This window comes from Camelina sativa, chromosome 3, assembly GCF_000633955.1.
Source record: "Camelina sativa cultivar DH55 chromosome 3, Cs, whole genome shotgun sequence".
In the NCBI taxonomy this organism is placed as follows: Eukaryota; Viridiplantae; Streptophyta; class Magnoliopsida; order Brassicales; family Brassicaceae; genus Camelina; species Camelina sativa.
Window position 1 is genome coordinate 7,310,732 of NC_025687.1, and position 27,923 is coordinate 7,338,654.

The 27,923-nt window shown below is 39.2% G+C and overlaps 7 protein-coding genes and 2 pseudogenes across 11 annotated transcripts; 5 read left to right on the forward strand and 4 right to left on the reverse strand.

Moving 5' to 3' along the window:
- LOC104775201 (syntaxin-51) lies at positions 14–1,777 on the reverse strand. 2 transcript variants are annotated; one of them, XM_010499420.2, is made up of 6 exons: positions 1,608–1,774; positions 1,139–1,364; positions 816–1,021; positions 633–733; positions 508–552; positions 14–317 (listed from the first exon to the last, which is right to left on the reverse strand). In XM_010499420.2, exons 2-6 carry the CDS (start codon positions 1,351–1,353, stop codon positions 186–188), a joined length of 699 nt encoding a protein of 232 aa, XP_010497722.1. In that variant the 5' UTR covers positions 1,354–1,364; positions 1,608–1,774; the 3' UTR covers positions 14–185. The 2 variants fall into 2 exon arrangements, with proteins under 2 accessions (XP_010497722.1, XP_010497725.1); XM_010499423.2 differs by having other exon boundaries at positions 186–317; positions 1,139–1,357; positions 1,608–1,777.
- On the forward strand, positions 1,941–4,184 carry LOC104775225 (F-box/kelch-repeat protein At1g16250-like). Its single transcript, XM_010499430.2, has 4 exons — positions 1,941–2,240; positions 2,425–3,000; positions 3,139–3,717; positions 3,831–4,184. Coding segments are annotated over exons 1-3 (1,152 nt in total). The 5' UTR covers positions 1,941–2,238; the 3' UTR covers positions 3,713–3,717; positions 3,831–4,184.
- On the reverse strand, positions 4,243–6,902 carry LOC104775238 (wall-associated receptor kinase-like 8). The gene is made up of 3 exons (XM_010499434.2): positions 5,945–6,902; positions 5,746–5,850; positions 4,243–5,650 (listed from the first exon to the last, which is right to left on the reverse strand). The coding sequence occupies exons 1-3, from the start codon at positions 6,840–6,842 to the stop codon at positions 4,443–4,445; spliced, it is 2,211 nt and encodes a 736-aa protein (XP_010497736.1). The 5' UTR covers positions 6,843–6,902; the 3' UTR covers positions 4,243–4,442.
- LOC104775266 (probable serine/threonine-protein kinase mkcB) lies at positions 7,740–13,096 on the forward strand. 2 transcript variants are annotated; one of them, XM_010499446.2, is made up of 10 exons: positions 7,740–8,013; positions 8,375–8,857; positions 8,888–11,067; positions 11,142–11,222; positions 11,402–11,554; positions 11,670–11,833; positions 11,920–12,067; positions 12,141–12,263; positions 12,347–12,434; positions 12,666–13,096. In XM_010499446.2, the coding sequence occupies exons 2-10, from the start codon at positions 8,545–8,547 to the stop codon at positions 12,863–12,865; spliced, it is 3,450 nt and encodes a 1,149-aa protein (XP_010497748.1). In that variant the 5' UTR covers positions 7,740–8,013; positions 8,375–8,544; the 3' UTR covers positions 12,866–13,096. The 2 variants fall into 2 exon arrangements, with proteins under 2 accessions (XP_010497748.1, XP_010497746.1); XM_010499444.2 differs by having other exon boundaries at positions 8,375–11,067.
- LOC104775252 lies at positions 13,042–15,358 on the reverse strand (annotated as a pseudogene).
- Positions 15,542–18,988, reverse strand: LOC104775289. 2 transcript variants are annotated; one of them, XM_010499453.2, is made up of 13 exons: positions 18,716–18,988; positions 18,217–18,426; positions 18,025–18,075; positions 17,694–17,824; positions 17,490–17,606; positions 17,260–17,379; positions 17,008–17,069; positions 16,621–16,790; positions 16,454–16,507; positions 16,235–16,344; positions 16,026–16,139; positions 15,814–15,939; positions 15,542–15,724 (listed from the first exon to the last, which is right to left on the reverse strand). In XM_010499453.2, the coding sequence occupies exons 2-13, from the start codon at positions 18,424–18,426 to the stop codon at positions 15,697–15,699; spliced, it is 1,293 nt and encodes a 430-aa protein (XP_010497755.1). In that variant the 5' UTR covers positions 18,716–18,988; the 3' UTR covers positions 15,542–15,696. The 2 variants fall into 2 exon arrangements, with proteins under 2 accessions (XP_010497755.1, XP_010497751.1); XM_010499449.2 differs by having other exon boundaries at positions 15,542–15,727.
- Positions 19,261–22,810, forward strand: LOC104775312 (annotated as a pseudogene).
- On the forward strand, positions 23,803–26,388 carry LOC104775326 (metal tolerance protein 10-like). Of its 2 annotated transcripts, none has more exons than XM_010499466.1 (6): positions 23,803–24,169; positions 24,785–24,925; positions 24,994–25,239; positions 25,407–25,487; positions 25,564–25,794; positions 25,905–26,388. In XM_010499466.1, exons 1-6 carry the CDS (start codon positions 24,020–24,022, stop codon positions 26,244–26,246), a joined length of 1,191 nt encoding a protein of 396 aa, XP_010497768.1. In that variant the 5' UTR covers positions 23,803–24,019; the 3' UTR covers positions 26,247–26,388. The 2 variants fall into 2 exon arrangements, with proteins under 2 accessions (XP_010497768.1, XP_010497767.1); XM_010499465.2 differs by having other exon boundaries at positions 23,980–24,169; positions 24,785–24,897.
- On the forward strand, positions 26,631–27,881 carry LOC104775348. The gene is made up of 2 exons (XM_010499470.2): positions 26,631–27,093; positions 27,206–27,881. The coding sequence occupies exons 1-2, from the start codon at positions 26,765–26,767 to the stop codon at positions 27,693–27,695; spliced, it is 819 nt and encodes a 272-aa protein (XP_010497772.1). The 5' UTR covers positions 26,631–26,764; the 3' UTR covers positions 27,696–27,881.

The following is a 27,923-nucleotide window of genomic DNA, read 5'->3' on the forward strand; positions in this document are numbered from 1 at the left end:
GCAATATAAGAGAAATGAAAACTGCACACATTACATATACTATTATTAAGGGCTCTTGCAACAGAAGAGAAATGAAAAGCTCAACCATTCACAAATGTGAAATGAGGAAATACATCGCAATCATTCACAGAGAGAGGAGAGGCCAGTGACCTACAGAGAAACTTATAAGTTCTCGGATGTTGGTATTACAGATACTTAACCAACAGCCATATTACAACAGCAAGACCGACGATCCCCAGCACTGACAAGAGCATTGACATGCAAGAACAACCACTTTTCATATTCTTATTCATGACAGCAAGGTGCTTCTGCACTCTCTGTAATAGGAAACAACATACAGAACAGATCAATGTCTTTAATTAGTCACTAGCTTAGCATAATGTGGTTATTGGTTGAGCAAACCAAAACAGATCACCAATAGATCAATTACTTCATGCATGAACCAACTACAGCTTGGGATACCGAAGTAAATTGTTGAAATATATAAGAGTTGAAGCAATATATTACCTGTAAGCGAGAGTCAGTAACATCCACATGGTAATCCAAGTCATCCTGCATAAAGGAATATCCAGATGTGTTATGACCAGGAAATCCAAATCAAGGCAAAGGCAATAAAAAAGACTGAGACATACAATAAGCCTAGTCTGCAAGTCAAGCTCTTCACCAACAGCCATAGCAATGTGTTTTGTACTCATGACTGTTTCCTCCAATCGCTCAAGTCCTTCGTCTTGTTCTAGTCACAAGAAATGAACATATTCAATACATAAACTAATACAGAAGCAAACATCTGTATCAGGAAGAAAAAAAGAGGTTACCTCTCATAACTTGTCGTTGATACCCAACAATTCCTTGGTTATCCATGCCAGTCACTCTGCTCATGGAATCATCAGGCTTAATTTCAGGTCCAAGCAAGCTGTCTCTATTGGCAAAGTTTGACATGTTCAAAGCATTCGCCATCTGGTTTGATTTTGACCTCAAATTCCCTACCATATCCTTGCGCCGGTTCATCTCTTTCTCTGAACTGTGTCAGTAAGTAAATGAATTCAGATTTGACAAAGATGAGATTAAATACTAAACTTTTTTTTTAAAAAGTGTCTTAGTTTTTACAGTTGTTAAGGAATCAGGATTAATGGCTTACACAGGTTTTCCATGAATTTGAGCAAGAAGGGACTGAAGACTGTCTAATTTGGTTCCGAACATGGTGATCTTTCTTCGTATAGCTGAAGCACGACGCTGAGCATCAGGCCCTGTTTCAGCTGATGAACTTCTTTCTGACATCATTCCATTTATCTCCTCTGAAAGTTTTAAAGCCTCGTTGTATGATTTCATCCATGAATCCGAAGAGGAAGCCATTGACCTGATTCCTATATCAATCAAAAAACTAATCAAAGTCGATACCAATTATACAGACCATGATCAATTTCAACAAAAAAAAAAATACTAACTTGATCAACCATGTATATAGAAGATGCAACAGAAACAACAAATATACACAAATTGATCCAGAATCAGGGAGGATCGGAGCGATTCAGAGACAGATATATCCCAAATCAATGCTCTAGGATTGGCCTATATAATAACATCGTTAAAAGAATCGAATTGCTTACCAAGAAATCAATAGGATCTTTGATTGAACCTTTAATTTCACGGCGATCGAATTGTGTAAAGGGATCAGCTTGTCGAATTCTGACTCTGTAGTCGCGGAACCACCGTGAATCGGAGGAAATGGAGTCACGCACCGTTGGAAGAAGAAGATAAAGATAAGAAAGATGAAGTCAAAAACGACGCCGTTTACGAAATTGCGATCGTTTAAAGTTAGGGGTTAAATAAATTATCTAAGAAAGTAAGGGGTTAAGAAACATAAATCATGTAATAAAGAAAGGATCAAATAAATATTATTTGGATATTTTCGACCCATAAATAATTAATGGATCTATCCAATCCAATTCGATTGTCCCATGCTTGACCCCTCCTTGTGTTCTGTCTCTCTTTCGTCGTCCTCGGGTCTTTTATGTATTTTCCAGAATCTTTGAGTTCCTCTCTCAGTGTGCTTGCTTCAATTATAGATAGATCGGTCTGATTTGAGTTTCTATTTTTGATTCTTCCTGTTATCGTTAATGGCGTTTCGTTTCCGGGAGAGTGGTGGATTTTGAAGAAAGGGTAATTTTTTTAGTGTTCTAAAGCAATTTCGAGAAGGGGATCGCAGAATACGTTACAACAATCTCTCAAGTTCGATTTATGTAAGTGTTAGCTCTCTAAATTTGTTTCTTGTACATAATTGAATCTAAATCTTTAACCTTTTATCTCCTTGATTCCAAATTACGTTAAAAATTTTTGATTTTTTTTTTCTACGACAGTGATTGAATTTTTGATTATTGATTGAAAGAGGTTTGATCGTTAGTGGGTATGAATTGTTGTTTTCAGGGAGTGGGTAGAGCAGTCTATAATCCCAGGTTTACCTGATGATTTGGCTTTGAGATGCATAGCGAAGCTTTCTCATGGGTATCATGGAGTGCTCGAGTGTGTTTCCAGAGGCTGGAGAGATTTACTTCGTAGCGTTGATTATTCATGCTATAAAGCTAGGAATGGATGGTCAGGGAGCTGGTTGTTTGTGTTGACAGAACGTTCTAAGAACCAATGGGTTGCTTATGATCCTGAAGCTGATCGATGGCATCCTTTGCCTAGAACTAGAGCTGTTCAAGATGGCTGGCATCATTCTGGTTTTGCCTGTGTTTGTGTTTCCAATTGTCTTCTTGTGATTGGGGGTTGCTATGCTCCTTCTGTGTCATCGTTTCCTCATCAGAAGCCTGTTGTTACTAAAGATGTCATGCGGTTTGATCCGTTTAAGAAAGAATGGAAAATGGTTGCTAGTATGCGAACTCCACGGACTCACTTTGCTTGTACTGCTGTCTCTGGCAAGGTTTATGTTGCTGGTGGTCGCAATTTAACCCATTCCAGGGGAATTCCATCTGCTGAGGTTTATGATCCTGTCGCCGATAGGTACTTTTTCCGCCTCTATTCTTGTGTAATATCTGGTGTAGTAATAGAACCTCCACAAGATAATATTTTTGGTTTTAAGTTTTCTTATTTTTTATTTGAGAAGCTGTCAAATTGGAGTCTGACATAGCAGTATTGCAGATGGGAGGAACTACCAGCAATGCCTAGACCACAGATGGACTGCTCGGGATTATCGTACAGAGGGTGTTTTCATGTTCTGAGTGACCAGGTGGGATTTGCAGAGCAAAATTCATCTGAAGTTTTAAATCCAATAGACATGACTTGGTCCACTGTTGAGGATGTCTGGCCTTTCTCTAGAGCCATGCAGTTTGCTGTTCAGGTCATGAAAAATGATCGTGTGTACACAATTGTTGATTGGGGAGAAAGCTTGATTAAGACCAGAGATGCAGATGATGGGGAATGGTATGATATTGGTTCAGTTCCTTCTGTTGTTCTTCCTAACCATCCGAGAGAGTTAGAGGCCTTTGGATATGGGTTTGCAGCTCTCAGGGGTGAACTCTATGTTATAGGAGGCAAGGTCCTTAAATGGGAAGAATCAGGGGCAGGGAGATTTGACATTGTCAGATTGCCCGTTGTGAGGGTATGTAACCCATTGGATAGGCCTCTGAATTGGAGAGAGACCAAACCAATGTGTATTCCAGCCGGTGGGACCATCGTTGGTTGTGTATCCTTGGAAGAATCTTTTTCGCCTTAACCAAGGTAATATAATCTTTCTGGATGTATATAATTGTTACAGTCGATTCTTTGATTGTTGCGTATGTTCCAGTAAGGCTGCTAAAACACTCTCTAAAATTTTTTTCTTTCTGCTGTAGCTGTCAAATATTCATGGAATGTCTGAGTGTGTTCCTTCTCTGCAAAAGACATCGGTCCCAGTGTCAAAGTGGAAGCTTCTGCTGTTATACTCATTGCACAGACAACTGGACATGATGCTCACTGGAAACCGTGTGGTTGTAAACAGTTGTTTTTAAGGGAAGTAGTTAACGGAGAAGTCACCCTATTATGCATTTATCTTCCGGGTAAAACGCTTCCACTTTTATGTCAAAAGAGTTCAGTTTGTTGATATGAGATGATTACTGTCACTCATATATGGAATTAAACTTGTACATAATAAGATTCATGTTATCTGAATGTATTTGAGTGTCAATAAACTTTACTTTTTTTATGTATCCATTTGACCTGCACTGAGGTGTAATATTTGTATAGACCAAACACGTGAAAAATAAATTAAGAGTAATACAAATAGTTTTGCTTCTTTTTTATTTCCATGATTTCCTACATAAAGTCTTATAAGTTGCAGATAGAGGAATTATAAGCTGAGGTAATGGAATACATGCACACACATTATAAGAGGACTTTCAAGGTTGATTGCATATCATTCTTTCTTGACGTACTAATCTCGAAAGGTGAAGCGTATTGGTTTCTTGTCACTGTGTCTTATGAAGCATGAGTGGTTCTGATTCCAGTGAGAATGAGCTGTTTTCAATGACTATGTCCGGAGAAGAGTAAAAGAGTGACATAGACTCGGGCATTGCAACCCGAATGTTTCTATGTTCTTCGTCATTCTGAATTCGGCTTTGAATGCCCCTTTTCTTGGATTGCATCCTGTCCAATTCGTTAGAAACATCTCTCATGGTAGGCCGATGTTCTGAGTTCAAGCTCAGACACCTTCTTGCTAGGTTGGCTACTGCAAGGACCTCCTCTTTATCACAATCCTCCTTGATGCGAGCATCGAGAATCTCATGAAGTCTATCATTTCTCATGGCATCGAGGAAGTAAGCGCCCAACATCCTGACTTCTTGCCGCCTCAGAAGTGAGACAGGTTTCTCTCCGGTTAAGAGCTCAATGAGCAAAACCCCAAAGCTGTAGACGTCACTCTTCCCTGTGAAGTGGCTGGACTGAAGGTACTCTGGGTCTACATATCCAATTGTTCCTTGCACAATTGTTGTCAAGTGAGTGTTATCTATGGGAACAGATCTCGAGATTCCAAAATCTGAAACTTTTGCACGGTGCCTTTCATCCAATAAAATATTTGTTGACTTGACATCTCTGTGATAAATTGGGATAGAGGCGGCTGAATGCAGGTATGAGAGAGCATCTGCAACTTCGCAGGAGATGTAGAGACGGACTTCCCAAGTCATTGGGAAATCCTCTGATGGGTTGTGAAGATGATCGAAAAGGTTACGGTTCGGGATGAACTCATACACCAATATAGGTACCTCTGTCTCAAGACAACATCCTAAGATCTTGACAACATTTCGGTGGTTAATTTGTGACAAAAGGATGATCTCATTGATGAATTCCTCAAGATTCGCTTCTTCCAATGCTTTGGACTTTTTGACTGCAACAATCATTCCATCTTCCAACATTCCCTTATACACTGTACCTTGGCCGCCTTGCCCTAATATTCTGCTCGCATTGAATCTATCTGTTGCCTTCTCCAGGTCATTGGAGCTGAACAGTTTGGTTCTGTTGACACTTCCTTGAAGGAACAATGTTTGTTGCTCTAACAACAAACCTCCGTTTCGTTTGAAGAACTTCCTCTTCTGCTTGGCTGCTTTCCGCTTTTTATTCACCTTGCATAGCCACCACGTTCCAACGACCAAAAGCAACAATCCAGTACTTAGTGTTCCACCTGTAGAAGAACTCTCAAGACATTGTAAGTTGATCTTTTCATTTTCAGCATGTTTCAATGTAGAAAGATAGATGGCTATGCAGAAATTAACTTACTTAAAATGGCTGGCCAAATTCTCTCACATCTAAATGATCCGGACACATTCACACACTTGTTCTTTCCACAGTTATTTTCATATGAATTTCTGCATTCATCAATGTCTACGGACAATACCAAACTTCACATAAGCACTTACAGAATTTTTATGTATGAAGGCTATATATACTTAAGAATGAGAAAGAAGCTTGTACAGACCTTGACATCCACCAGGTATATAAGGATTTCCTTGGTAACCATGTTTACACCAACACTGATATCCAGTTGGGGGGTATAGATATAGGTCTGCTGAAGTTATTGGAGTTAGTTCACCTTTCGTACTTTCCGCGCATAATACTGTCGTTGAACCCTCGGAAGGGATGGGGAAACCATCAAGAGCCCATTGCAGCTCCATCATCACGTAATTGCTGTACTCTGGTAGTTGAGGAGATTTGAACATGAACGGAGACAACTGGAAATGTGTCAAGTAGGCAACCTGACATCCAGCTTGACCGGGTATCATCTTCTCCACAGTTGCATCAAACACTTGAAGACCCGATGGTATTTGGGTCTGGCAGCATTTATAACCCACACAACCCCTGGCGGTATCATTTTCGTAAGTACATGTGGCCTCACATCCCACGATCTGTGACCCTTGGCCTTTCATCAAGGCCTTGTTGTTACATCCAATGGCTGTGAACTTATTACTGTCTGATATAAAGAACGGACTACCCGTCAGATTTAAAGACGACGAATCACCTACTGATCCATTGGAACAACCTGTATGTTTCAGTGGACTCAGAATGTGAATCTTGTTGCTCTGATAATGAAAACGGCCATCGATGGAGTAATAGCTTCCAAGGTCAAATGAAAGAACTTCCCGTCTGATGCTAAGCAGGAAAGGTACAGAGACTTGGTCTGATGAGTTGCTGCAGACGACCTCGAACCATTTGTCCTTGTAACAACCTTGGCCTATCCCAAAAGGGTAAAGAACACTGACATCTCCGCAGTGGTCTTTGCAATTAGCAAGTGCAAGAGGGAAAGTATAAGCAGCTGCATCTTTGCAGATTCGCAACAGAGTCAATACAACAAAGAAACGCTTAAGCTCACAATCCATTCTCTCTCGCTCTCACTCTCTCACTCTGACAAGCCACAAGTTTTGGCTAAGTATATAACACATAGTATCGTTCCTCTTGGTCTTTCTTTGAACTTTCTTCGTGGTCAATGCTGGTGTTCATTTTTTTCCTGCATAATTTAATTACATCAGCGAAGACCTTGACCGCTTCAACTAACAAAAACAAAATATAAAGTACGTGTTATTGACTTTTTAATGTGAAAATAATATACACATTCAAACGACGCCGCATCAATGTAAAGGTAGAAACGACGAACGTCTGTGGACTTTTTTATGTTTAGGCTCAATGGGCTTAAAAATTGAGAGTTTACCAGTCTTAAATTCTGTATCTTGACAAAAAAAAATATATATATATATATATATACATCTACTCTACTTTGAATCTGTATCCAGCCAATAATTAAAATTTTCGCTATTACCATTGCTAGTTAATCTTCTATTATGTCCAACCAGCATAAAAGTTTTTTTAGTTATATTTATTCAAATGGAATCAGATAAATTGAATTCAGAAAAAAAAAAAAAAAACATTACATGAAGGGAAAAAAATAAAAAAGAGAAATTTAAAAAGTAAGGAAAATGAGAATGAAAGTATCATCATCCGCACGTTGTATTGTATTTATTAGAATTCAGTTGAGAGAGTCATTCGTTTTAGGATCTGGATGATATTGAGAGTCCCATTTAATGCAAAAACCGTATAACCTAAGCTACGGGGAGACTTGATTCCATGCTTCTCACTTACTCTTTTCCTAATTCTTTCTTCATCTCGTCCGTCTATTATCCCTTTACATCTAATGTATCTACGGTTCTCGTCTCTTCTGGTTTTAAAGCATACCGAGTCACACGGCCTCGAACCATTTACACTACAAAACAAACAAACAAAAAAACTCTTATGACAATTTGGTCAATTTTTTTATTTTTTTAATAGAATTCTTTAAACGGATTTATCATTTTTGAGTAAGCTACGAGGAAACCTAGAGAGAAACTGAGAAACAAAACAAAAAAAAAGGGGTTTTGATGAGATTTGAACATAGAGAAGATGTTTTCTTTTGTTGTTGCTAGCTCTCACAATCCTTCTTGAGTTTTTTTCTTTTTTTCTTTTTTTTTAATTTATTTCTCACCGCACCGCTTCATCAAGCTCTCACATTTTTTTTTGGTGGGTATTGTTCTTTCTTCAAGCATTATATTTTTTTGTCTGGAGCTTATTTTATAGATGTGATTATGGCCTAAATCTTTCAAATCGAGCTAGGGTTTTTGTTTTTCTTTAAATTACTTCTATTGAGGTTTTTGGATTCATTGATGGTTGTTAGGTTGTCGTCTTAAAGTTTCAATCTTTGGTAGGAGGAAAAAAAGCATGTTTTTGGAGTTTTCTGGTCGGATTATTCATCTTTAAATCTCTAGTATCTGAACAACTTTGAGTTAATCTAATAGTATGAATGACTTTTTTTTGATTACTTCTCTGAAGGATTCATTTCTGTTTAAAGCTTATTTGTTTCTTTCCATTGTTTTCATTTCAGCTCAAATATCTGGGAAGGGAGGTTTGTGGCGGTATCGCCTACAGTCTCTGAAGCAATTTGGCATCTTTAGCAGTGATTCTTTATAGTTCCTCCAGTATGTCAGATTCTTGTTACAGGTGCTGTCAATTAGAATAATTTGAAGCACTGTTGTTGTTGTTGTTGTTGTTGTGATGGATAGAAACAGACCACAGCATCCGTTCCAGCAACACCCCATGGAACCTGGTTATGTTAATAATAATGACCCTGTCCCTCAAGGATTTAACCCTGATCAGACGGGTGTCACCAATGCAAATGTCCGACCTCCCAATACGAATGCTTCTGATGTTAAGCCTGGGCTTCATTACTCCATTCAAACAGGAGAGGAATTTTCTCTTGAGTTTCTGCGTGATCGGGTGATTTCTCAAAGGTCTGCGATTCCCATTTCTTCTGGAGATATGAGTTATAATACCACAGGTTACAACGGCCACGCAGGGTCTGAATTTGGCTCAGATGTTTCAAGGATGAGCATGGTAGGAAATGGCATGAGGCAGTATGAGAGACCAAACCCCACGGTTCACGAGTTTGGCAATAAACTTGGACATATCCATTCAGCACCAGAAGCTTCATTACGTCAAGATAGAAGTTTAGGAAATTTTCATGGATATGCATCTTCTTCTGCCTCAGGTAGTATAACTGCAAAGGTTAAAGTCCTTTATAGCTTTGGTGGGAAGATACTTCCACGTCCTGGTGATTCAAAGCTTAGATATGTTGGAGGTGAAACACACATTATTTCCATAAGAAAGGACATATCTTGGCAGGAGCTCAGGCAAAAGGTTCTTGAAATCTACTACCGGACTCATGTTGTGAAGTATCAACTTCCTGGTGAAGATCTTGACGCCTTGGTGTCTGTATCATGTGACGAAGATCTACAGAATATGATGGAGGAGTATAATGAGATGGAAACCCGTGGGGGTTCGCAAAAGCTTAGAATGTTTCTCTTCTCTGTGAGTGATTTGGATGGTGCTCTTTTGGGGGTTAACAAAAGTGATGTTGACTCTGAGTTCCAGTATGTTGTAGCTGTAAACGACATGGACCTTGGATCAAGAAGCAACTCAACCCTTAATGGCATGGACAGCTCTTCTGCAAACAATTTAGCTGAGCTGGATGTCAGGCACACTGAGGGAATCAATGGTGTTGGCCCTTCGCAGTTAACAGGGGCAGATTTCCAACAATCCTCTATACAGTATTCTGATTCTGCTCCACCTAGCTCTTTTAGTAAGTATCCTCAATCTATTCCACACAATGCTGCATTTCAATTTCAGCAAGCTGTTCCACCAAATGCTACTCTTCAGTATGCCCAGTCCATTCCACCAAGTCCGTCCATTCAGTACCCTCAATCTATTCTACCAAATTCCACTCTCCAGTATCCACAATCGATCTCCTCCGGCTCTTATGGAATATACCCACAATATTATGGAGAAAGAGAGCAATTTCCAATGCAGCATCATGATCACAATACTTCTAATTACTCTATTCCCATACCTTTCCAAGGGCAGCCATACCCTCACCCTGGCATTACACAGCAAAACGCACCAGTTCAGGTAGAGGAGCCAAGCATAAAACCAGAGACGAAAGTTCGTGATTATGTGGAGCCTGAAATTCGTCAAATTGTGGCAAATAATCACCAGAATCCTCCTCAAGCGGATAATACAGAGGTTAAGAATAGGGAGGCATCAGTTGCAACAACTGTACCTAGCCAGGATGCTGTACATATGTTGCCCCCAAGAAGAGACACACGGCAGAACAATCCTGTGAAGCCTTCTACCTACCGTGATGCTGTTATTACTGAGCAGGTTCCTGTATCCGGTGAAGATGATCAGCTTTCAACATCAAGTGGTACCTGTGGTCTTAATCATACCGACTCTGAGTCGAATCTAATTGATCTTGATTATCCAGAACCATTACAGCCCACCCGGAGGGTATATCGTTCTGAGAGGATACCTCGTGAACAGTTAGAAATGCTAAACCGCTTGTCAAAGTCTGATGACTCACTTGGTTCTCAGTTCTTAATGTCTCACTCACAAGCTAACACTGGACAGCAAGAACCAGCAAAAGAAGCAGCGGGTAAATCTCATGAAGATTCCCATATTGTTAATGATGTGGAAAATATCTCTGGAAAAGTAGGGGCATCAAATGAAACCTTGGACAAAAGAACGGTCAGTGGTGGAGGTATTGAGACTGAAGCTCGTAACTTGAGCCATGTAGACACAGAAATGAGCCATGATATCCTTGAAAAGCAAACTTCTTCAGGTGTTCTTATTGATATCAATGACCGGTTCCCTCAGGACTTCCTTTCTGAAATATTTGCAAAGGCACTCTCTGATGATATGCCATCAGATGCCAATCCATATCAGCATGATGGAGCTGGTGTTAGCTTGAATGTAGAAAATCATGATCCTAAAAATTGGTCTTATTTTCGGAACCTTGCCGAGGAACAGTTTAGTGACAGGGATGTTGCTTATATTGACCGAACCCCTGGCTTTCCATCTGACATGGAAGATGGTGGAGAGATTGCCAGATTGAACCGCGTTGCTCCGCTGACTAGAGATGGAATTTTAACAGAACCCCGTGTGGATCCTCAGCTGCATGTCACAGAGAGTGAGGAATTTGATGCTATGGTTGAGAATTTAAGGACGTCAGACTGTGAACATGAGGTATAAGTTTCTGGTAGATTTGATTTCACGATTCAAAAACCATGAGTATACTAATGATGATGAGTGTTTGGTAGGATGAAAAGACAGAAACAAGAAACGCTGGACTTCCCCCAGTTGGCCCGTCTCTGGCAGATTACGACACGAGTGGCTTGCAGGTATGATACACTATATATTCTTATACCTGATAGAAGTTTTACTTGTCTGCATGAGAAATAGGAAAGTTTTTCTTTAAGTTCGAAGAATCAAACATAGTATATTAACCCCTGTTTGGCATATACAATAAATTTTCTGCTTGTAGTCTCCTTCTGTGACTCTTCTATTCTTATGTTTCTAGATCATTATGAATGACGATCTCGAGGAGCTAAAGGAGCTTGGTTCTGGCACATTCGGTACAGTGTATCATGGAAAATGGAGAGGATCAGATGTTGCCATCAAAAGGATAAAGAAGAGTTGCTTTGCTGGCCGATCATCTGAGCAAGAAAGATTAGTAAGTGTTTTTTTGAATTTTTTTCCTTTGGGCATATGTTAAAAGGATTGCGGAGTGATAACACTTCTAGATTACTGACCATGGGACGCTTATGAATACCTTTTTTGTTTGCTAGACTGGTGAATTCTGGGGAGAAGCTGAAATTCTTTCAAAGCTTCATCATCCGAATGTGGTTGCATTTTATGGTGTTGTAAAAGATGGACCTGGCGCAACATTGGCTACTGTAACAGAGTACATGGTTGATGGTTCTCTAAGACATGTTCTACTTAGGAAAGATAGGTACAAATCTCTCTTATCATGATTCTGTGTTTTCCTATTTGATGAACGGTTAAAGATTTATTTGCTTTTCATTTTTATATTGTCAGACACCTGGATCGCCGTAAGAGACTAATCATTGCCATGGATGCTGCCTTTGGAATGGAATATTTGCACGCCAAAAACATTGTTCACTTCGATTTGAAATGTGACAATTTACTTGTGAACCTCAAAGATCCTTCTCGCCCAATCTGCAAGGTAAAATGTTTATTCACATGATGTCGATAAACAAAATTTATTCATACTCTTCACACGTTTGTTCTTCCTCAAGGTTGGTGATTTTGGTTTGTCGAAGATTAAAAGAAATACATTGGTATCTGGTGGTGTACGTGGCACCCTACCATGGATGGCACCAGAGCTTCTCAGTGGTAGCAGCAGCAAAGTTTCAGAGAAGGTAAAAGTTTTATTTCATAGTGAATACTGAATATAAAGAATGGGAACAAAACCAAATCGAGTTATAACTGGTTTCGCCTGCAGGTCGATGTCTTCTCTTTCGGTATAGTCTTGTGGGAGATTCTAACTGGAGAGGAACCATATGCTAATATGCACTACGGTGCTATAATAGGTGCGTGTTTTAACCAACCCACAAGCTTCGATTTTTCCTGTTTAATCCTGTTTTGGTGTATGGAACATAGAAACTGAATACCATTCGGCTCGTGTTGAATCGTTTATAGTCGGCCTATTTTCTATTCCATCTTAGTTTTGGTTCTGGTTGGGTTTTTGGCCTTGGAATTGGTAAAATCGGATTGGACACGACTAGGCCTTCTTGCTCATAAATGTAACGGGTTGAACGCAGGTGGGATAGTGAACAACACACTGAGGCCAACCATACCGAGCTACTGTGATTCGGACTGGCGAATATTAATGGAGGAGTGTTGGGCGCCTAACCCAACAGCACGGCCATCATTCACAGAGATAGCTGGTCGGTTACGTGTTATGTCAACTGCAGCTACTTCGAACCAATCCAAACCTCCAGCTCACAAGGCTTCAAAGTGAAACAGTCGCGATATTTTATAGGTTTCTCTAGACTCTTTCCAAGTGTTTTGGGGTGAGGAGGGAGATATTTGTTGACCCTTTTCTCCTTTCCCTTTTTTTTTTATACCAAAAAACCATAAACAAAATAAATAATAAGTTTGTTTTTTTCTCGCTAATGTGAGGAAGGAAATATGATAAGAGTGTCAAAACGTTTTTTATTACACAAATGTGAATAATCAACAAGATTCAAGAGTTAAGGGATTTGCTAAATGTGATCAAAGTAAAGAACACTCGTAAACATGGATTGTCAGAGATTTGCTGCTAAAAATGCAGTAAAGAGAACAAAACTTGAAGATGATTTTAGTCATCAATTTTCTGTTGATTTTGGCCTTTTGCTCCGCTTCTTAAACAAGCCTTTATCAGTAAGTGTTTTACGTTTCAGTTTCCTCCGGTCTTTAACCTTGTCTTCGAATCCATCATCTAGCATCTTCATCATTGCCAGCCTTTTGGCTTTTGACACCTGCGGATTCAGTTTTTTGAAGTTTGGATCAGTAAAACATGCTAGACTATAACTCGCAGCAAATAACTGATCTTACTTTTCTTATATACCCAGATGAACTATAACCTAGGCATAACGGCGATTGGCATGCAGCTGGTATGACTCAGTATTTGACCAGACTGAGCCAAGGATAAAAGACGAGAACTTTTATATATTACACAGCGAATCTTACCTTAGTGACTTCTAAACTGTCAGTGATTTTTTTGTAGCTGTACTCTTCCATTTTTTTTCCAACTTCCGCTTCTATTCCATGGAGAAGTTTCACATCGGTCTGCAAAAGGATATGCAAGGGTTAGGTTGTAAGCCCAACCATGATAAACAACACTTAAGGGTCCATGTTTGATGTGGTTCTATGATTGACTACTTTACCTGAGTGATAAAGCTTATAGCCAGTCCTCCTCTACCAGCTCTAGCTGTACGTCCAACACGATGAACATAATCCCTCGGATATCTGATGTGAGCCAAATGTAGAATTAGAATATCAGTTAAACTAGAAAAGCACAATAAATTTAAAGAAAAAGGAAATCATCACCAAAAAGGTACCTCGGAATGTCATAATTGATGACAAGGTCAACAGTAGGAATGTCCAATCCACGGCTGGCAACATCAGTCGCAAGCAAAATCGGTACTTTCCCAGACTTGAATCTACTTAATGCAGATAGTCGAACAGACTGAGAATTCAGAGAATGCATAGCTGCATTTTCCACTTCAAGCTCTTCAAGCATAAGACTTAGCCTCTGACATGTTCTAAAACACGAAACAACGTCTAATCAGTAACTGCAAATGAAATATAACCCGCAGGATAAATGACTTTCTTTACAAAGAAATGAGTACCAGACCTGCAAGTGGAGACAAAAATCATAGCTGATCGAATGCCTTTGTCTTCCATTTGCGACAAGATGTGCACAAGATATAGTTCTTTCGCATCTTTGTCTTCGTAAATGTACTGCTGCGTAAGAGTGTCAACAGTCTTCAACCCTTCATAGGCTTCATAGAAATAAGCTTTGTTTGAAGAATGTTCGAGCAATGTCTATAAGTTACTAGTCATCGTAGCAGAGAACAACAATGTTTGCCTAGTTTTCGGAAGACACTGAAAGATCACCCGCAACTCGTCTTGGAAACCAACATCAAGAACTCTATCCGCCTCGTCCAGCACTAAGAACTAATCAAACACAACAACACTAAGGAAAGCTAAGAAGAATCAACTAAGAAAAAGAAAAGCAAGCTACGTACTTTGATAGCTCAGAAGTTGTGTTTTTTACCTTGGTTCTAGAGAAAACAGGAGGAACATCAGGATTGTTTTCAAGCAAAACCTTAATTCTCCCGGGAGTGGTAATGACGATATGAGGTCGTGAAACCAAGCCCCTCGTTTGGGTCAACATATCCATTCCTCCAACAATCACAGAGCAACGCAAATTCAAACACGAGCCTAAAGCCTTGAACTGCTCAGCGAGCTGAAACGCCAGCTCTCTAGTCGGCGTCACCACAAGAGCGTAGACTCCATAAGGATCTTCAGCGAAGCGGTGAAGTATCGGAAGAGCAAACGCCGCCGTTTTACCACTACCAGTCTGAGCAAGACCTAAGACGTCCCGTCCGGCCAATATCTTGGGCACGCAGTGAGTCTGAACTGGAGTTGGTTTACGCATGCCAAGCTCCTTGCACGTTTCCACTGCCCACTCAGCTAATCCAAGCCCTTCGAAATTAGCGGCGGATGTGGTGTCGGAACCAGGGTTAGGATTTGTGAATTTCTCAAACTGAGGAGCATTCTGGTCGGAATCAAGTTTCTGGGACTGGAATGGTTCTACGGGTTTAGGGGTTTTACGGGATTTAGCCATGATGGTGATACCACCTCCATCCTCCGACGTTGGTTCCTCCATTCTCTTTGGATTAGAAGAAGAAGATTGATTCCAAGTTATCGCCGGAAATATGTTAGCCGCCGTTCTCAAATTGTCCTCGACATGTATATACACGCGTTAACTAGGGGACTTCAAATCCGGTTTAGCCGAACCTAATTATAAAACCGCGACCCGAACGAACCGACGATTTTAGATATCCCAATTAATTTGCGGTTTATTCTTTATTGAGCTAATGTTTGAAGTTTTTCCAATTTGAAGATTACTTTTTTTTACTGTTTAATTTTTCTACACGGTAAATCATATTCATCGTACAAAAAAAAAGGTAATACAAGGAAATTAAAGAAAAAAAACACAGAAACCGCATAAACGAAAACGTTGAGATACAAATAGATGAAACCAAAGCTATAAAACGTTTAATCTTCATCATAGACTCTGTCTCATAGGATAATGCAACTTCCTGATTCCCTGCTGAGAGACAAAGAACCATCATAAAATATATCAATAATCAGATTTGTTTCCTATCACAAAATTAAAAATCGAACATTGACTGATACCTTTTGGACTCTTCATAATAGCTTAGAGCTTGCTCGAACTTGAGCCAGATTGGACATGATTGCTCAAGATCAACGTGGTCAGGACCTCTCATATAAGCTTGGACAATGAATTGATTACTTCTCTGACTGCGTATCACATATAGTTTGAATCAGATTGATATGTTTTGACTAAGATATGTGTATGCAAATTATCAGGATTGATGGACTTGTACCTTCCTTCATATTCGGATAACCAAACCAAATAGGCTACACCGAAGTACATTGAGACAAATGGTTTGGTTAGATCGTCTGCTGAATCAACTCTGTATGCTCGGTATCCTAGCTCCCTTTATTCACAAAAAAATCCCCAATCTTGGATTTAATGTTTGCGTAAGACTTCATAATGTAACTATAGAGAAACGAAGTTTGGTCACAAACTTACGAATATAACCAGGAAGCGGTTGAGTAGTCCACTCCGAGTATTCCAACATGTTTCTTAGTACCATTCACAAACCGCATGCACACAGTATCAGCAACCGCACACACAAGAGGCTGCTCAGTGAAATGGAACATATTTATCAGTATAACATATGAATAGTCCAAAAAGATTCCCAATAAAAGTTGCCTCAGCAAGTGATCGTTCACAGATATGCACACTTACAACTCTAATTCCTTTCGTGCTGAAGTACTTTGAAACAATTATTTCTGCAACAGCCTGATGAAACCGAAAATATAGCATTTTTTTTACAGCAATATGGTGAGAGCGGTGTCAGTTATTGTTCTCCGGGAAATATATGTCAAACTGCACAACTAAAAGACAGACAGTACCTTTAGTTCCCCTCGAGAAAGGTAAGGCCTCTTTTCACCATCTTGTGAAAAACGAACCTTTCCCCTTTCTTCTTTAGATTTTGTCCACTCTTTACATACTTCAGAATGATTCCACATATCTTCCATATCTTCAGGGGAAGCTCGACAGTCCCAGTATGTGAAATTGGTGTCTGTTCCACCAGAGGGTATATTCCAGTTCATATCAAAACTTAAAGGAGAACGATAGAAGGTCTCCAAATATATATGAGCATATACCTAAAGCATTGGCACACTGCACCATGCTCCTACTATTTCTAGAGATCTTAATATGTTTGACATAGGTGCATGTGTATAAACGTGGAGACATTGTTATATGATACATAATAAACAGAAAGAGGGAGAGATTACTTGAGCCTGCTAAAGCATGATTCGTAGGATGAAAGCTTGAAGGGCCAGTATCAACATGTTTTCTGCAACAACAGTTACCAAAGAGACTGAAGTATTAGCTTCCCTTCTTGGTGCAACTATAAGTATTTAAGTATAAACAAAAATAACAGTATGAAAGCACATGGCAACACAAAACATTTTCCCTTGCAACCATGCATAAAATATGACTTAAGAAACTAGGTAAAAGGGGAATCGGAGAACAGAAACAACAACCTTGAAGGAAGACTTTCTTTCACTGCAAGGTATCGTTTCCAATATGGTAATGTCGACTTGTGAGTCGCCTTTTTTGTCCCACCATTATATGCTCTGACAACAAACTCTTCACTTCTCTGGCTGCACATGGAAATTTGTTATAAAAATTAAGTAACTCCAGAAGGAATTTAGACATTGTTGTCATTGAAATAGTAAAGCTATCAATGTCAACATGGGACAGTATATCATACTTATTCTGATAGTCTGTTAACCATTTCAGGTAAGCTGCACCAAAATATACATTTATAAAGGGCTTGTGAAGAAGATCTGGATTGTCATCCACATTATATGCCTGATAGCCTTGCCCCCTGCAGTAAAGTTAAGACCAAAACCGGAAAATTAGATTTTATAAATTCAAGATTTGAAAAGGAGAGAAACTAGAAATCGTGTTGTACCCAGCCAACCACGCTGCTGTCTTTTCGAAAACTTGTAAAATTCCTAGGCCAGTTTCTTTGGTCTTTTTGCTGTACCGCATAATAAGAGGCTTCCGGTCACTTTCAAGCTCAGCAATTGCGCATATCATTTCCTGAAGAGGAAGAGGGGGAAGCAAACTTTGAGATCAGAAAGGCATATATGAGTTTAATAGCCTAAAGAGTAGCTAAAACCAAAGCTCATAAGTACTGTTTTATAAAGAACTGCCCACTTTGAAAACACTTCAGAATCATGATTACAGCTGACCAACAATCGAACATGAAACTCTCAATGATAGGTGAAAAAGAAGCATACCGGATCCAATATGGAATCAAAATGCCTCCGGACAGTAATATCAGCAACAGCCTGCAAAAATAAGGGGCTGACTAATATAAGTAGGCAAAAAGAAAGAAAGCTCTAAATAGTATTCACAAAACCCACATCAATGTATGAAATCAAATGAAAACCATCTGAGAAACATACAACGATTTTAGAATGTGAAAATACCTTCATCTCGGTCTGTGTTAGATAAGGTTGTCCATCAGGATCCCTAGAGAGGTGAACCTTCTGCCCTTTAGTCTCACCAACATCAATCCATTCAGCACTCACCGCAGGATCCATCCACATTTCTTCTAAATCCTCTGGCTCAACACAATCATTCCAGAACATGAAACTGTTGGCCATTCTTGCATTGCTATACGACCTTTCCATTGGCATCTATCCGAAATTACAACAACGACAACAACAAAAGATAATTGTCACAGAGGCAATCAGAGATTTTACAACCAAAACTACCTAATGGAAAGAGAAGAACTCAAGCCACATAAACACGATCTTAATAAGTTTGCCAAATCTAAGAAGACATACGAAAACGAATCAACCATTCCCGAAGAACTCATTCAGAAAATTATAATCGGTAAACTCTGTAGTAGCATGTCAATACATTGCTCAACAAAACGGATCCTAACAAACTAACACAACGAGAAATTTCGTGCGTATGAGAGACCTTGCCGATGGCATAAGCGCGAAGGCCCGAGAACGTCGAACGATAGGAGCAGAGAAAGAAACAAGGTTTCCCGGCGAATCCTTAGAGAAGAAGAGGAAAGATTCAGGTTCAAATTAATCTATGGAGAATTCTAGAGATACAGAGAAAGCGACGGTTCGCCATTTTTGACGGGAGAGCCAGAAAGGAGCACAGAGAGGAGTGTGAGACGAACAGCACGATTGTTTCGAGCGCAATGCCACGTGGCCTATTCGGAGAAGCTGGCCTCAGCTCAGCTCGTCGTCGTTTTTAACAGTAATCCCAATTTTAGAGGGGAGAGCCAGCTGAATCTGCCACCTGTCATACTGGCCATTTTAGTCTGACGTGGCAAAACTTAACGTCGGTTTTAGTAGGGGGCTTTCCCCCAGTAAACGACAAAAGATACGTCAACGTTGTTCAAATATGACCAGTTGGCCCACCAAATCATGGGCCTAATAAGACGTTGATCCGCTACACGCGGCTTTGTAATTTTTCCTCCGTGAGATCTCGTCCCTTAATTCTCATCGGAAAAGTAGTTACAGTAGGGGCGCGCCGCATCGGAACATTGTCATCGTCGCTGCGGAGTCGTAAGCATATATATCTTTAACATGAGAATATTCTTCAACTCAAAGTAGACTAATAACAGTGTGCAATTGCAACTCGACGAGCAAATTTCTTGGAGACTTCAGGTTCCTTTATTGTTTTGACTATTCAGCTACACTCAAAAGAAGGCGGAAGGTTTTAGGTTTTTTTTGGCGGCGAGCGACATCTCTTGGTTAGCAATGGCCTTCTCTTCTCTACTCAGATCTGCCGCCACTTCCGCCGTGGCTCCTCGTGTCGAGCTTTATCCATCGTCTTCATACGATCATTCTCAGGTATAAAACGTGTTTCGTTTTTTATTTTTCTCTCGGATTTTGGTTTTTTTTTATTTGTTTCAGCTTACATTTAGCTTTGATCTGCTTCAAATTTGTATTTCCGTGTCGCCTGGAGTTTTTTCATGGATTTTGTTGGAGGTGTTGTCTTCTTGTCTATGGTTATGGTTTCAATTTCTCTATGAGAAGTTAACTCGGGCATTTCTATTGTATCGTTATCTTCTCTAGTCGTTTGCCCTGTGTTATCTGATGAACTCGAATAGATGATTTGATAGCATTAAGGGTTTTATACGTTTCGAGAGTTTCATTAGGTTTATATCTTTTTGTATCAAATGATCAGGTTACTTCAAGTCTTGGTTTCAGTCACAACCTGACTTCGTCCAGATTTTCTGGTGCTGCAGTTTCAACTGGGTCATCTTCATCTTGACAGTTCAGTGACCAACTCTGTACTACATGTAAATTACACGATGCTTTCTTTGCTTCTCTGAAGTTTTTTTTTTTATATGTGTTCAAATTTACAGAAAATGCAATGCTAGAAGCGTACAACCTATCAAGGCCACTGCTACGGCAGCACCTCCTGCTGTTCAAAGTAAGAAATTTTTATTTATATATTCTTACCTGATGTGTTTGGTGCTGCATTCTTGCAGTTAACGTCGATTTGATTGACTTGTTAAGGGTCAAGGAGCAGCGGAAAGACAAAGGTCGGCATCAATGGTATGTTACTTTTTTATCTGTTGTTAGATTCATTTTGAGATCATCAGATAGTGTATGCCTTCATTCCTTCTGATCTGCTTCTATCCCGTCGCCTTTTCAGTTCTTACCGATGCTTGTACTTATTATGTATTGGACAGGTTTTGGTCGAATTGGAAGACTGGTCCTCCGTATTGCAACCTTTAGGGATGATATTGAGGTTGTAGCTGTCAATGATCCATTCATAGACGCTAAGTACATGGTAAGGAGGATTACTGTCTTATTTAGCAGTAGATGCAACTTACAGTGCGTTTTGATCTTACTAGTTTGTAATGTATATTTAGCCAGATTTTTTGTATTACTGCTGCTTATAGTCTTTACCCATTCAGTGTATCTTATTCTTCGTAACTTTTTTTGTTTAAGGAAATCGTATTAAGAGGCATGGAATACTTGTATATCAACTAACTGCAGATCTTTTCTCCCGTCTTATGCAGGCTTACATGTTCAAGTAGGATTCTACTCATGGAAATTACAAAGGAACCATCAAGGTAATTGATGATTCTACTTTGGAGATCAATGGAAAACAGGTCAAAGTTGTCAACAATAGGTATTGCCTCAAACTGTTGACTCATCTATATCTGTAGAAATGGACATGGACAAATGATGAAATCAGTTTTCATGACTTTTCGTATTGATAGGGTAAAAGTCGTATCCTTTTAATGCCTGACATCTTATTGGTTCTTTCTCAGAGACCCAGCTGAAATCCCGTGGGCTGATCTTGGAGCCGAGTATGTTGTTGAGTCTTCAGGAGTATTCACCACTGTTGGAAAAGCATCAGCACATTTGAAGGTTTGCACTTCCATCTGAACGCACTTGTTGATCTACTTGTTTCACTGGATTTAACATTGAATACAGGCGTTATATTAATTCCAACAATCATCTACAGGCCTTATATTAATTCAAACAATCATCTACTAAAATTGCCATCGGTTTGCTTGACCTTTCATTGCCTGTGCAGGGTGGTGCCAAGAAAGTCATCATTTCTGCCCCTTCAGCGGACGCGCCCATGTTTGTTGTTGGAGTAAACGAGAAGACATACCAACCAAATATGGATATAGTCTCCAATGCAAGCTGTACCACCAATTGTCTGGCACCTCTTGCCAAGGTTTGTACATTTTTTTTTTGTCCTGTGTATAACTTGTTTTGAAGAACCTCATTAAGGTCAAATAAAATTGTCTGGCCCTGAAGAACTTGTATATGGCAGGTGGTGCATGAGGAATTTGGTATTCTTGAAGGCTTGATGACAACAGTCCACGCAACCACAGGTCTTTTATTCTTGTATATATCATTGTATATCATTGACCTGACGAGACTAGCTAAATTATGTATTTTGTTCATGTTTGCTTTCGTAAAATCAGCTACTCAGAAAACTGTGGACGGCCCATCAATGAAGGACTGGAGAGGAGGCCGAGGCGCCAGTCAAAACATCATTCCTAGCTCAACCGGTGCTGCAAAGGTATACAAAATCATATGGTTCTATATGAACATCACATCTGGAATCATATTTAAGTCATGGCTTGCTTAACTTGTCTCAATAGGCTGTAGGTAAGGTCCTTCCAGAACTCAATGGAAAACTAACGGGAATGGCGTTCCGTGTTCCAACAGCAAATGTTTCTGTTGTGGATTTAACTTGTCGACTTGAGAAGGATGCATCGTATGAAGACGTTAAGGCAGCCATAAAGTATTCCTCCCAAAACTCTGTTCAACCAATTCCCATATCATTCTCTTTACATGAATAAACCATGGAACTTGTAATATAACCCTCTCACGATTTTGATTTAAAAAACCTCTTAACAGGTTTGCATCAGAAGGACCACTTAGGGGCATTCTTGGGTATACAGAAGAAGATGTCGTCTCTAACGATTTTGTAGGAGACTCAAGGTATTCCACTCTTAAATCTTGTAACGGATCGTTCAAAATCTAGCTTGGTCCTCAGATGTTGTGGTTATTGTCAAAATTAGGTCAAGTATCTTTGATGCGAATGCTGGGATTGGGTTAAGCAAGTCTTTCATAAAACTTGTCTCCTGGTATGACAACGAATGGGGTTACAGGTAACAGTTAGTTCTCTTGCATTTCTTTACCGTCACATTGCCATTTGACTATACCCCAAGAGTAAAATATTTGTGGGTGTTGTAATGTTACAGCAACCGAGTCCTCGACCTGATAGAGCACATGGCATTAGTTGCAGCCAGCCGCTAAAATCTGAACCATGCTGCTTTCTTAGAGAAGCCAAAAAGTTCCTCCTTATTCGATTCATTAGGTACCTAGCTTCTTGGTTTTGGTTGTTGTTGGGGTTTGAATATTGAACTAGACGATTTTAATAATACGGGAAAGGTTTTTTTTTTTTTTTTTTTTTGTATTGAGAAACATTTGTTCGCGAGTTATCCCTGTTGAGTGTTGAGAGAAAGATGTACCGTTTTATACAGCTAGCCTACTAAGTAGAAAGATTGGTCTCCAAGTTTTGAATTTTCGGGTTATATGTTTTTTTGGAACTGGCGTCAATAACGCATGTCTATGTTAAAAGATAATTGTCGAGATGATATATTCGAAAGTGTGACAGTGAACCATCCATGACTACACTACCCGAAGATTAGGTAAGCGAGTTTTATTGATTAACCTTCTTCTACCTAATAATATATGATGAAATAGTGACATCAGATCCACTTCAAGGCAAAATTATCTGATAATCGTCTCAAATTGATTAATTTATATGCAAAGAAAAAACATAATGACAGAATTATAGGATTTATGTTGTTAATAGTAACACGACGTTACATCAGAAAGAAAGAAAAAAAAACCGCACTCGGAGAAAATGGTGGCATAAAGAAGATTAAACAAAAGGCATAAGGGGACAAAAGCTTTTTTGCAATCGTGGGAAACCACTTTGATTGCAACAAATGTGCACAAAACAATATTACATTACTTAATCATTTTGACGTGGCCGTCTAGAAAACCTTTTAGAAGAAGAGATGAAGGAAAACGTAATGTAGAAGAATTGGGGACTCCCTTGATCATGTTGTTATTTTGGACCACGCCTTTTTGCATCACTAGTGAGCAAATGACCACCTACTTCGTCAAACTCTTAACAACATACGAATACTTCTTTTAATTCGTTTTTACCAATTATGTGCACATTTTTAAACAAACACACCAGACAAAAGATATTTTCGTGTATACCTAAGCAAAAAATATCATTTGTAATATACCAATTCAACCCAGAATTTTCTAATTGAAGTATGTTTGTAATTAGTTACTAATGACTATTGAAGTAGGATAGGATCTATATATATTTATATTCTAACAAGAAAAACATTTTTTTATATATTGTAAAGCAAAATATATATATATATATATATTTATAAATTATTAACAGGAAAAAGAACTATTAAATCCCTTTTTCTATTAATATAAAAAAATATATTAGCATGTCACAGAGAAAACAGAGAGTAGTGTATGACTCGTAATGCTTTATAAACTCCTCCTGCCTATCTATCTATAATCTATATACATATACATAGGCTTCATCATACAAGCAAGCAACAAGTATTTGTTTTTTCTTCTCTCTTGCAAACTTCCTCCAACCTCCCCCCAAGAACAAGATACACCTTTTTCGATAGCGATCGGGGAATGGCGACGGAGCATATAGTCCGAACGGCAGACGAATACAATGTCGAGCTTTTACCGAGCGACCACGATGCGCCGCCGCTTCAGTCGTCTTGGCGTCTCAGCCTCGACGCTTTTCAACTCCCTTCTTCACCCTCCTCCACCGGCCGTCACGACGGTCTCACTCGCTTCTCTCGCTATTTCCGTACCCCAAGTCAGTCTCTTTCTTCCTTCTTCCTGCTTTTTTTTTTTTTTTATATTCGTGATCTGCACTCAATCCGTTTATATAAACGTTTGCGTCGTATACATGATCATCGAGGAACTAAGAGTTGTGATTGGAGCCTAATCAGTTGTATGAATCAGAAAAGTGATTATGCAAAATGTATAGTTCTTCTTTATTCCGTTTAGACTTGTTCGGAAAATACAGTTTAGAAATGAACTGAAATCGCTTGAAAGTATAATTTTAAGTCTTGTGGAAAAAAATCTAGAGTTACTGTGTATGACTTTTTTGGTCTAAAGCCCTTTCTAATTGTTAGTGATTGATATGATTTGGTGGAATAATAAATCTTCTTTTTTTTTTTGTTTTTAATCTTTTGTTGATTCAAGCTTTTGATGGAATCTTAAAGCTTCTCTTTTGGAATTTGTATATGGCTGATGATTCTTTGTTTTAAAAATGATATTGATACTGAATCTGATTCTTTACAGAGGTTTAACAAGTTATAGAAAGGATATGAATAATATGTTAAAACCACCAAGGTTGGCTATCAAGTTTGTTATATCTTGAAACAGGGGTTTTTAAACATCCTACATGTTGTCTTTTGTGATGCAGGAAAGGAACGTAGAGTCTCTGAATATTACAAGAAGCAAGGGAGGCTCCTTGAGGGTTTCAATGAGATGGAGACTATCCACGAAACTGGTTTTGCATCTGGTGCACCAACCGAGGTCTGGCAGCTCTTTATCTAGTTTTTTGGTATGTCTCTTTGAGATTTCTTCTTCTTTTAGTCCTTTATGGTTCCTCAATCTTTTTGGTTTCAACAGGAAGAAATGAAGAAGCTTGCAAAGAGTGAGAGACTGGCAGTTCACATCTCCAACGCAACAAATTTGGTGCTTTTTGTGGCTAAAGTTTATGCCTCTATGGAGAGTAGATCCATGGCTGTGATTGCTTCAACTTTGGACTCTCTCTTGGATCTCTTGTCTGGTTTTATTCTCTGGTTTACAGCTAACGCCATGAGGAAACCAAACCAGTTTCACTATCCCATCGGAAAGCGCCGGATGCAACCTGTGGTATGCTTCTCTGTCTTCTCTGTATTTGTTTGGTTTTGTTCTGACTCCTGCGAACACTTACTTGTCTCCCAAGAAACTTATATATAGTTCTAGCCAAGCCTGGTCACAAAACTTGTGTTTATGTGAAAGACTCGAAATGATAGTGTATATACCCTATAAATTAACAGGGCATCATTGTGTTTGCTTCTGTGATGGCAACTCTTGGACTGCAAGTTTTACTAGAGTCAGGAAGGCAACTAGTTGCTAAGGTACATCACATGTTTTCTCTGGTCACTTCTTTCATCGGTTGCTTGATCTATTTAACCAATTCTATTATTGTTACAGAGTGGTATACATATGAATAGCACAGAAGAGAAATGGATGATTGGGATCATGGTCTCTGTCACCATCGTGAAGTTTCTACTCATGCTTTATTGCAGAGGATTTCAGAACGAAATCGTTAGGGCCTATGCTCAGGATCACCTCTTTGACGTCGTTACCAATTCAATCGGCTTAGCAACAGCTGTCTTGGCCGTCAAATTCTACTGGTGGATTGATCCCTCTGGTGCTATACTTGTATGTCTTCAGTTGCTCTTGTAGTCATATCAAATCTCAACTTTGGAATCTAAAATCAAGAAGTGTTCTAGAGAAAATTAATGGTTATTTCTTTCTTTTTATGTTTGCAGATATCTTTGTACACCATAGCAACATGGGCAAGAACCGTACTAGAGAACGTCCATTCGCTGATAGGACGCTCTGCGCCGCCAGATTTCTTGGCGAAACTGACATTCTTGATATGGAACCATCACGAACAAATCAAGCATATTGACACAGTAAGGGCTTACACTTTTGGGACACACTATTTCGTGGAAGTGGACATTGTTTTGCCAGAGGACATGAGACTACAAGAGGCTCACAACATCGGAGAGACTCTTCAGGAGAAGCTAGAGCAGCTCGCTGAAGTGGAACGAGCTTTTGTCCACATAGACTTCGAGTTCACTCATCGTCCTGAACACAAATGTAATTAGATATTGAAGTAAAATCTTGTACTTGTAGTGGTAGTGTTAGTTCCTTAGTTTATGTACTCTATATGTATGTGGCAGTCGAATGAATGAAGTCCAACGCTGTTTAGTTACTCCAACAATATGCGAGTAAAAAAAGTGTGTAGTACTTAACGTTGTGCCGTCTTTGTATATGAGATGCACTTTTGTGTGGTTTTTTAGTAGGTTGGACTGCACGACGTTTGAAGCTAATAGACAACGACAACATTAGTTTCCGTTTCTGTTTTAAACACTAAACTAACTAAACACAAAAATAAAGATTAACAAAAAAAGATCATAATAAAAATAATGAGTTTTAAATCAAAACCACTCAAAAAAAAATTAAAAAATAAAGAGCTTTTGATTTCATTTATCTATCTTCCAACAAAAGTTCCGTGCTACATTGCTCTTCTCCACAAGACAATTTCTCTGGCTCAGAATCTTCGCCATGAAAATGTAAAGAAGAAACCCAAAGACGGAGCTTCTCAAAAACCACGCAAGCAGCTATGGCTTTTCTTCTTACTAATCTATCATCTCCCTCAATCCATCTTCAAACCGGAAAATACCCAAACCTTAAACCCATTTTCAGTCAATCTCTATCGTCGTCTTCAATTAGCTACGAGTTTGAGGAAGATGATTTCTCTACACTCTCTCTTTCTAGCATCCAGTCTCCTCCTCTTAAAGATGCCCAGGTTAAGACAAGACACGCCTCTCAAGACAAGCATAATAACCACGACAAAGATGAATTCTACATCAATCTTGGTGTCGCTGTCCGTACACTTCGTGAAGATTTGCCTTTGCTCTTCACCAGAGACCTCAATTACGACATCTACAGGTATTACTCTTCATATTTGAATGATACGAGATGAAAGAAAGAATATTTATCTTCTGGGTACAAAAAAAGGAGCCTCCTTTGATCTCTGTTTTGTGAATGTTTGTTTATACAGGGATGATATAACACTTGTGGATCCGATGAACACGTTCACTGGGATTGAGAACTACAAATTGATCTTCTGGGCACTCAGATTTCATGGGAAGATATTGTTCAGGGATATCTCACTTGAGATCTTCAGGGTATGGCAACCATCAGAGAACATGATCCTCATCAGGTGGAATCTCAAGGGTGTGCCTCGAGTTCCATGGGAAGCTAAAGGAGAGTTTCAAGGCACTTCTCGCTATAAACTCGATCGTAATGGCAAAATCTATGAGCATAAAGTTGATAACTTGGCATTCAATTTCCCCCATCAGCTCAAACCCGCAGCTTCGGTTTTGGATTTGGTGACTGCTGCTTCCCCTGCAAGTAGTCCCAATCCTACCTTCTTTCTCGGTCCTGTGGACTCTTATTCATCTTCATGGGTTAACTTTTACCAAGCAGTGAGACGGACACTGGAGACAGAGGATGTGTTTGTCACAGACAGTTTACTCACATGCTCATAGTGGAAGTAGAGTTGCCATACAACACACACTCAAGGGTACACATCTCAGGTGTATATAGTTTATACATTAAAGGTTTTTTATATTTTTGAGTAGATCTGGTTTGACTTAATTCTTGGGAAAACCTAGAACTGTTATGTTGTTCCAGAAGCTTTATACAACGTTATCACTACATTGGAGTTTTGTCTTTATGATCATGTGAAACTGTAATATTACTCAGTGATTAAGCAC

What these genes read in the sequence shown, in the direction of transcription:
- LOC104775238 (XM_010499434.2), bottom strand. Translation starts at nt 6,842, where the DNA reads ATGGATTGTGAGCTTAAGCGTTTCTTTGTTGTATTGACTCTGTTGCGA. An exon ending in TATACCTGGTGGATGTCAAG is followed by an intron (nt 5,851 to 5,944) that starts GTCTGTACAAGC and finishes TATTGTCCGTAG; the next exon opens with ACATTGATGAATGCAGAAAT. An exon ending in AATTTGGCCAGCCATTTTAA is followed by an intron (nt 5,651 to 5,745) that starts GTAAGTTAATTT and finishes GTTCTTCTACAG; the next exon opens with GTGGAACACTAAGTACTGGA.
- LOC104775289 (XM_010499449.2), bottom strand. Translation starts at nt 18,426, where the DNA reads ATGCCAATGGAAAGGTCGTATAGCAATGCAAGAATGGCCAACAGTTTC. An exon ending in TTGATTCCATATTGGATCCG is followed by an intron (nt 17,825 to 18,024) that starts GTATGCTTCTTT and finishes CTTCCTCTTCAG; the next exon opens with GAAATGATATGCGCAATTGC. An exon ending in GCACGAAAGGAATTAGAGTT is followed by an intron (nt 16,345 to 16,453) that starts GTAAGTGTGCAT and finishes TTCACTGAGCAG; the next exon opens with CCTCTTGTGTGTGCGGTTGC.
- LOC104775266 (XM_010499444.2), top strand. Translation starts at nt 8,545, where the DNA reads ATGGATAGAAACAGACCACAGCATCCGTTCCAGCAACACCCCATGGAA. An exon ending in CGTCAGACTGTGAACATGAG is followed by an intron (nt 11,068 to 11,141) that starts GTATAAGTTTCT and finishes AGTGTTTGGTAG; the next exon opens with GATGAAAAGACAGAAACAAG. An exon ending in GCAGCAAAGTTTCAGAGAAG is followed by an intron (nt 12,264 to 12,346) that starts GTAAAAGTTTTA and finishes TTTCGCCTGCAG; the next exon opens with GTCGATGTCTTCTCTTTCGG.
- LOC104775225 (XM_010499430.2), top strand. An exon ending in TATGATCCTGTCGCCGATAG is followed by an intron (nt 3,001 to 3,138) that starts GTACTTTTTCCG and finishes GCAGTATTGCAG; the next exon opens with ATGGGAGGAACTACCAGCAA.
- LOC104775326 (XM_010499465.2), top strand. Translation starts at nt 23,980, where the DNA reads ATGGCGACGGAGCATATAGTCCGAACGGCAGACGAATACAATGTCGAG. An exon ending in CATCTGGTGCACCAACCGAG is followed by an intron (nt 24,898 to 24,993) that starts GTCTGGCAGCTC and finishes TGGTTTCAACAG; the next exon opens with GAAGAAATGAAGAAGCTTGC. An exon ending in AGCGCCGGATGCAACCTGTG is followed by an intron (nt 25,240 to 25,406) that starts GTATGCTTCTCT and finishes ATAAATTAACAG; the next exon opens with GGCATCATTGTGTTTGCTTC.
- LOC104775348 (XM_010499470.2), top strand. Translation starts at nt 26,765, where the DNA reads ATGGCTTTTCTTCTTACTAATCTATCATCTCCCTCAATCCATCTTCAA. An exon ending in CTCAATTACGACATCTACAG is followed by an intron (nt 27,094 to 27,205) that starts GTATTACTCTTC and finishes TTGTTTATACAG; the next exon opens with GGATGATATAACACTTGTGG.
- LOC104775201 (XM_010499420.2), bottom strand. Translation starts at nt 1,353, where the DNA reads ATGGCTTCCTCTTCGGATTCATGGATGAAATCATACAACGAGGCTTTA. An exon ending in TCAACGACAAGTTATGAGAG is followed by an intron (nt 734 to 815) that starts GTAACCTCTTTT and finishes TCTTGTGACTAG; the next exon opens with AACAAGACGAAGGACTTGAG. An exon ending in TTACTGACTCTCGCTTACAG is followed by an intron (nt 318 to 507) that starts GTAATATATTGC and finishes TTCCTATTACAG; the next exon opens with AGAGTGCAGAAGCACCTTGC.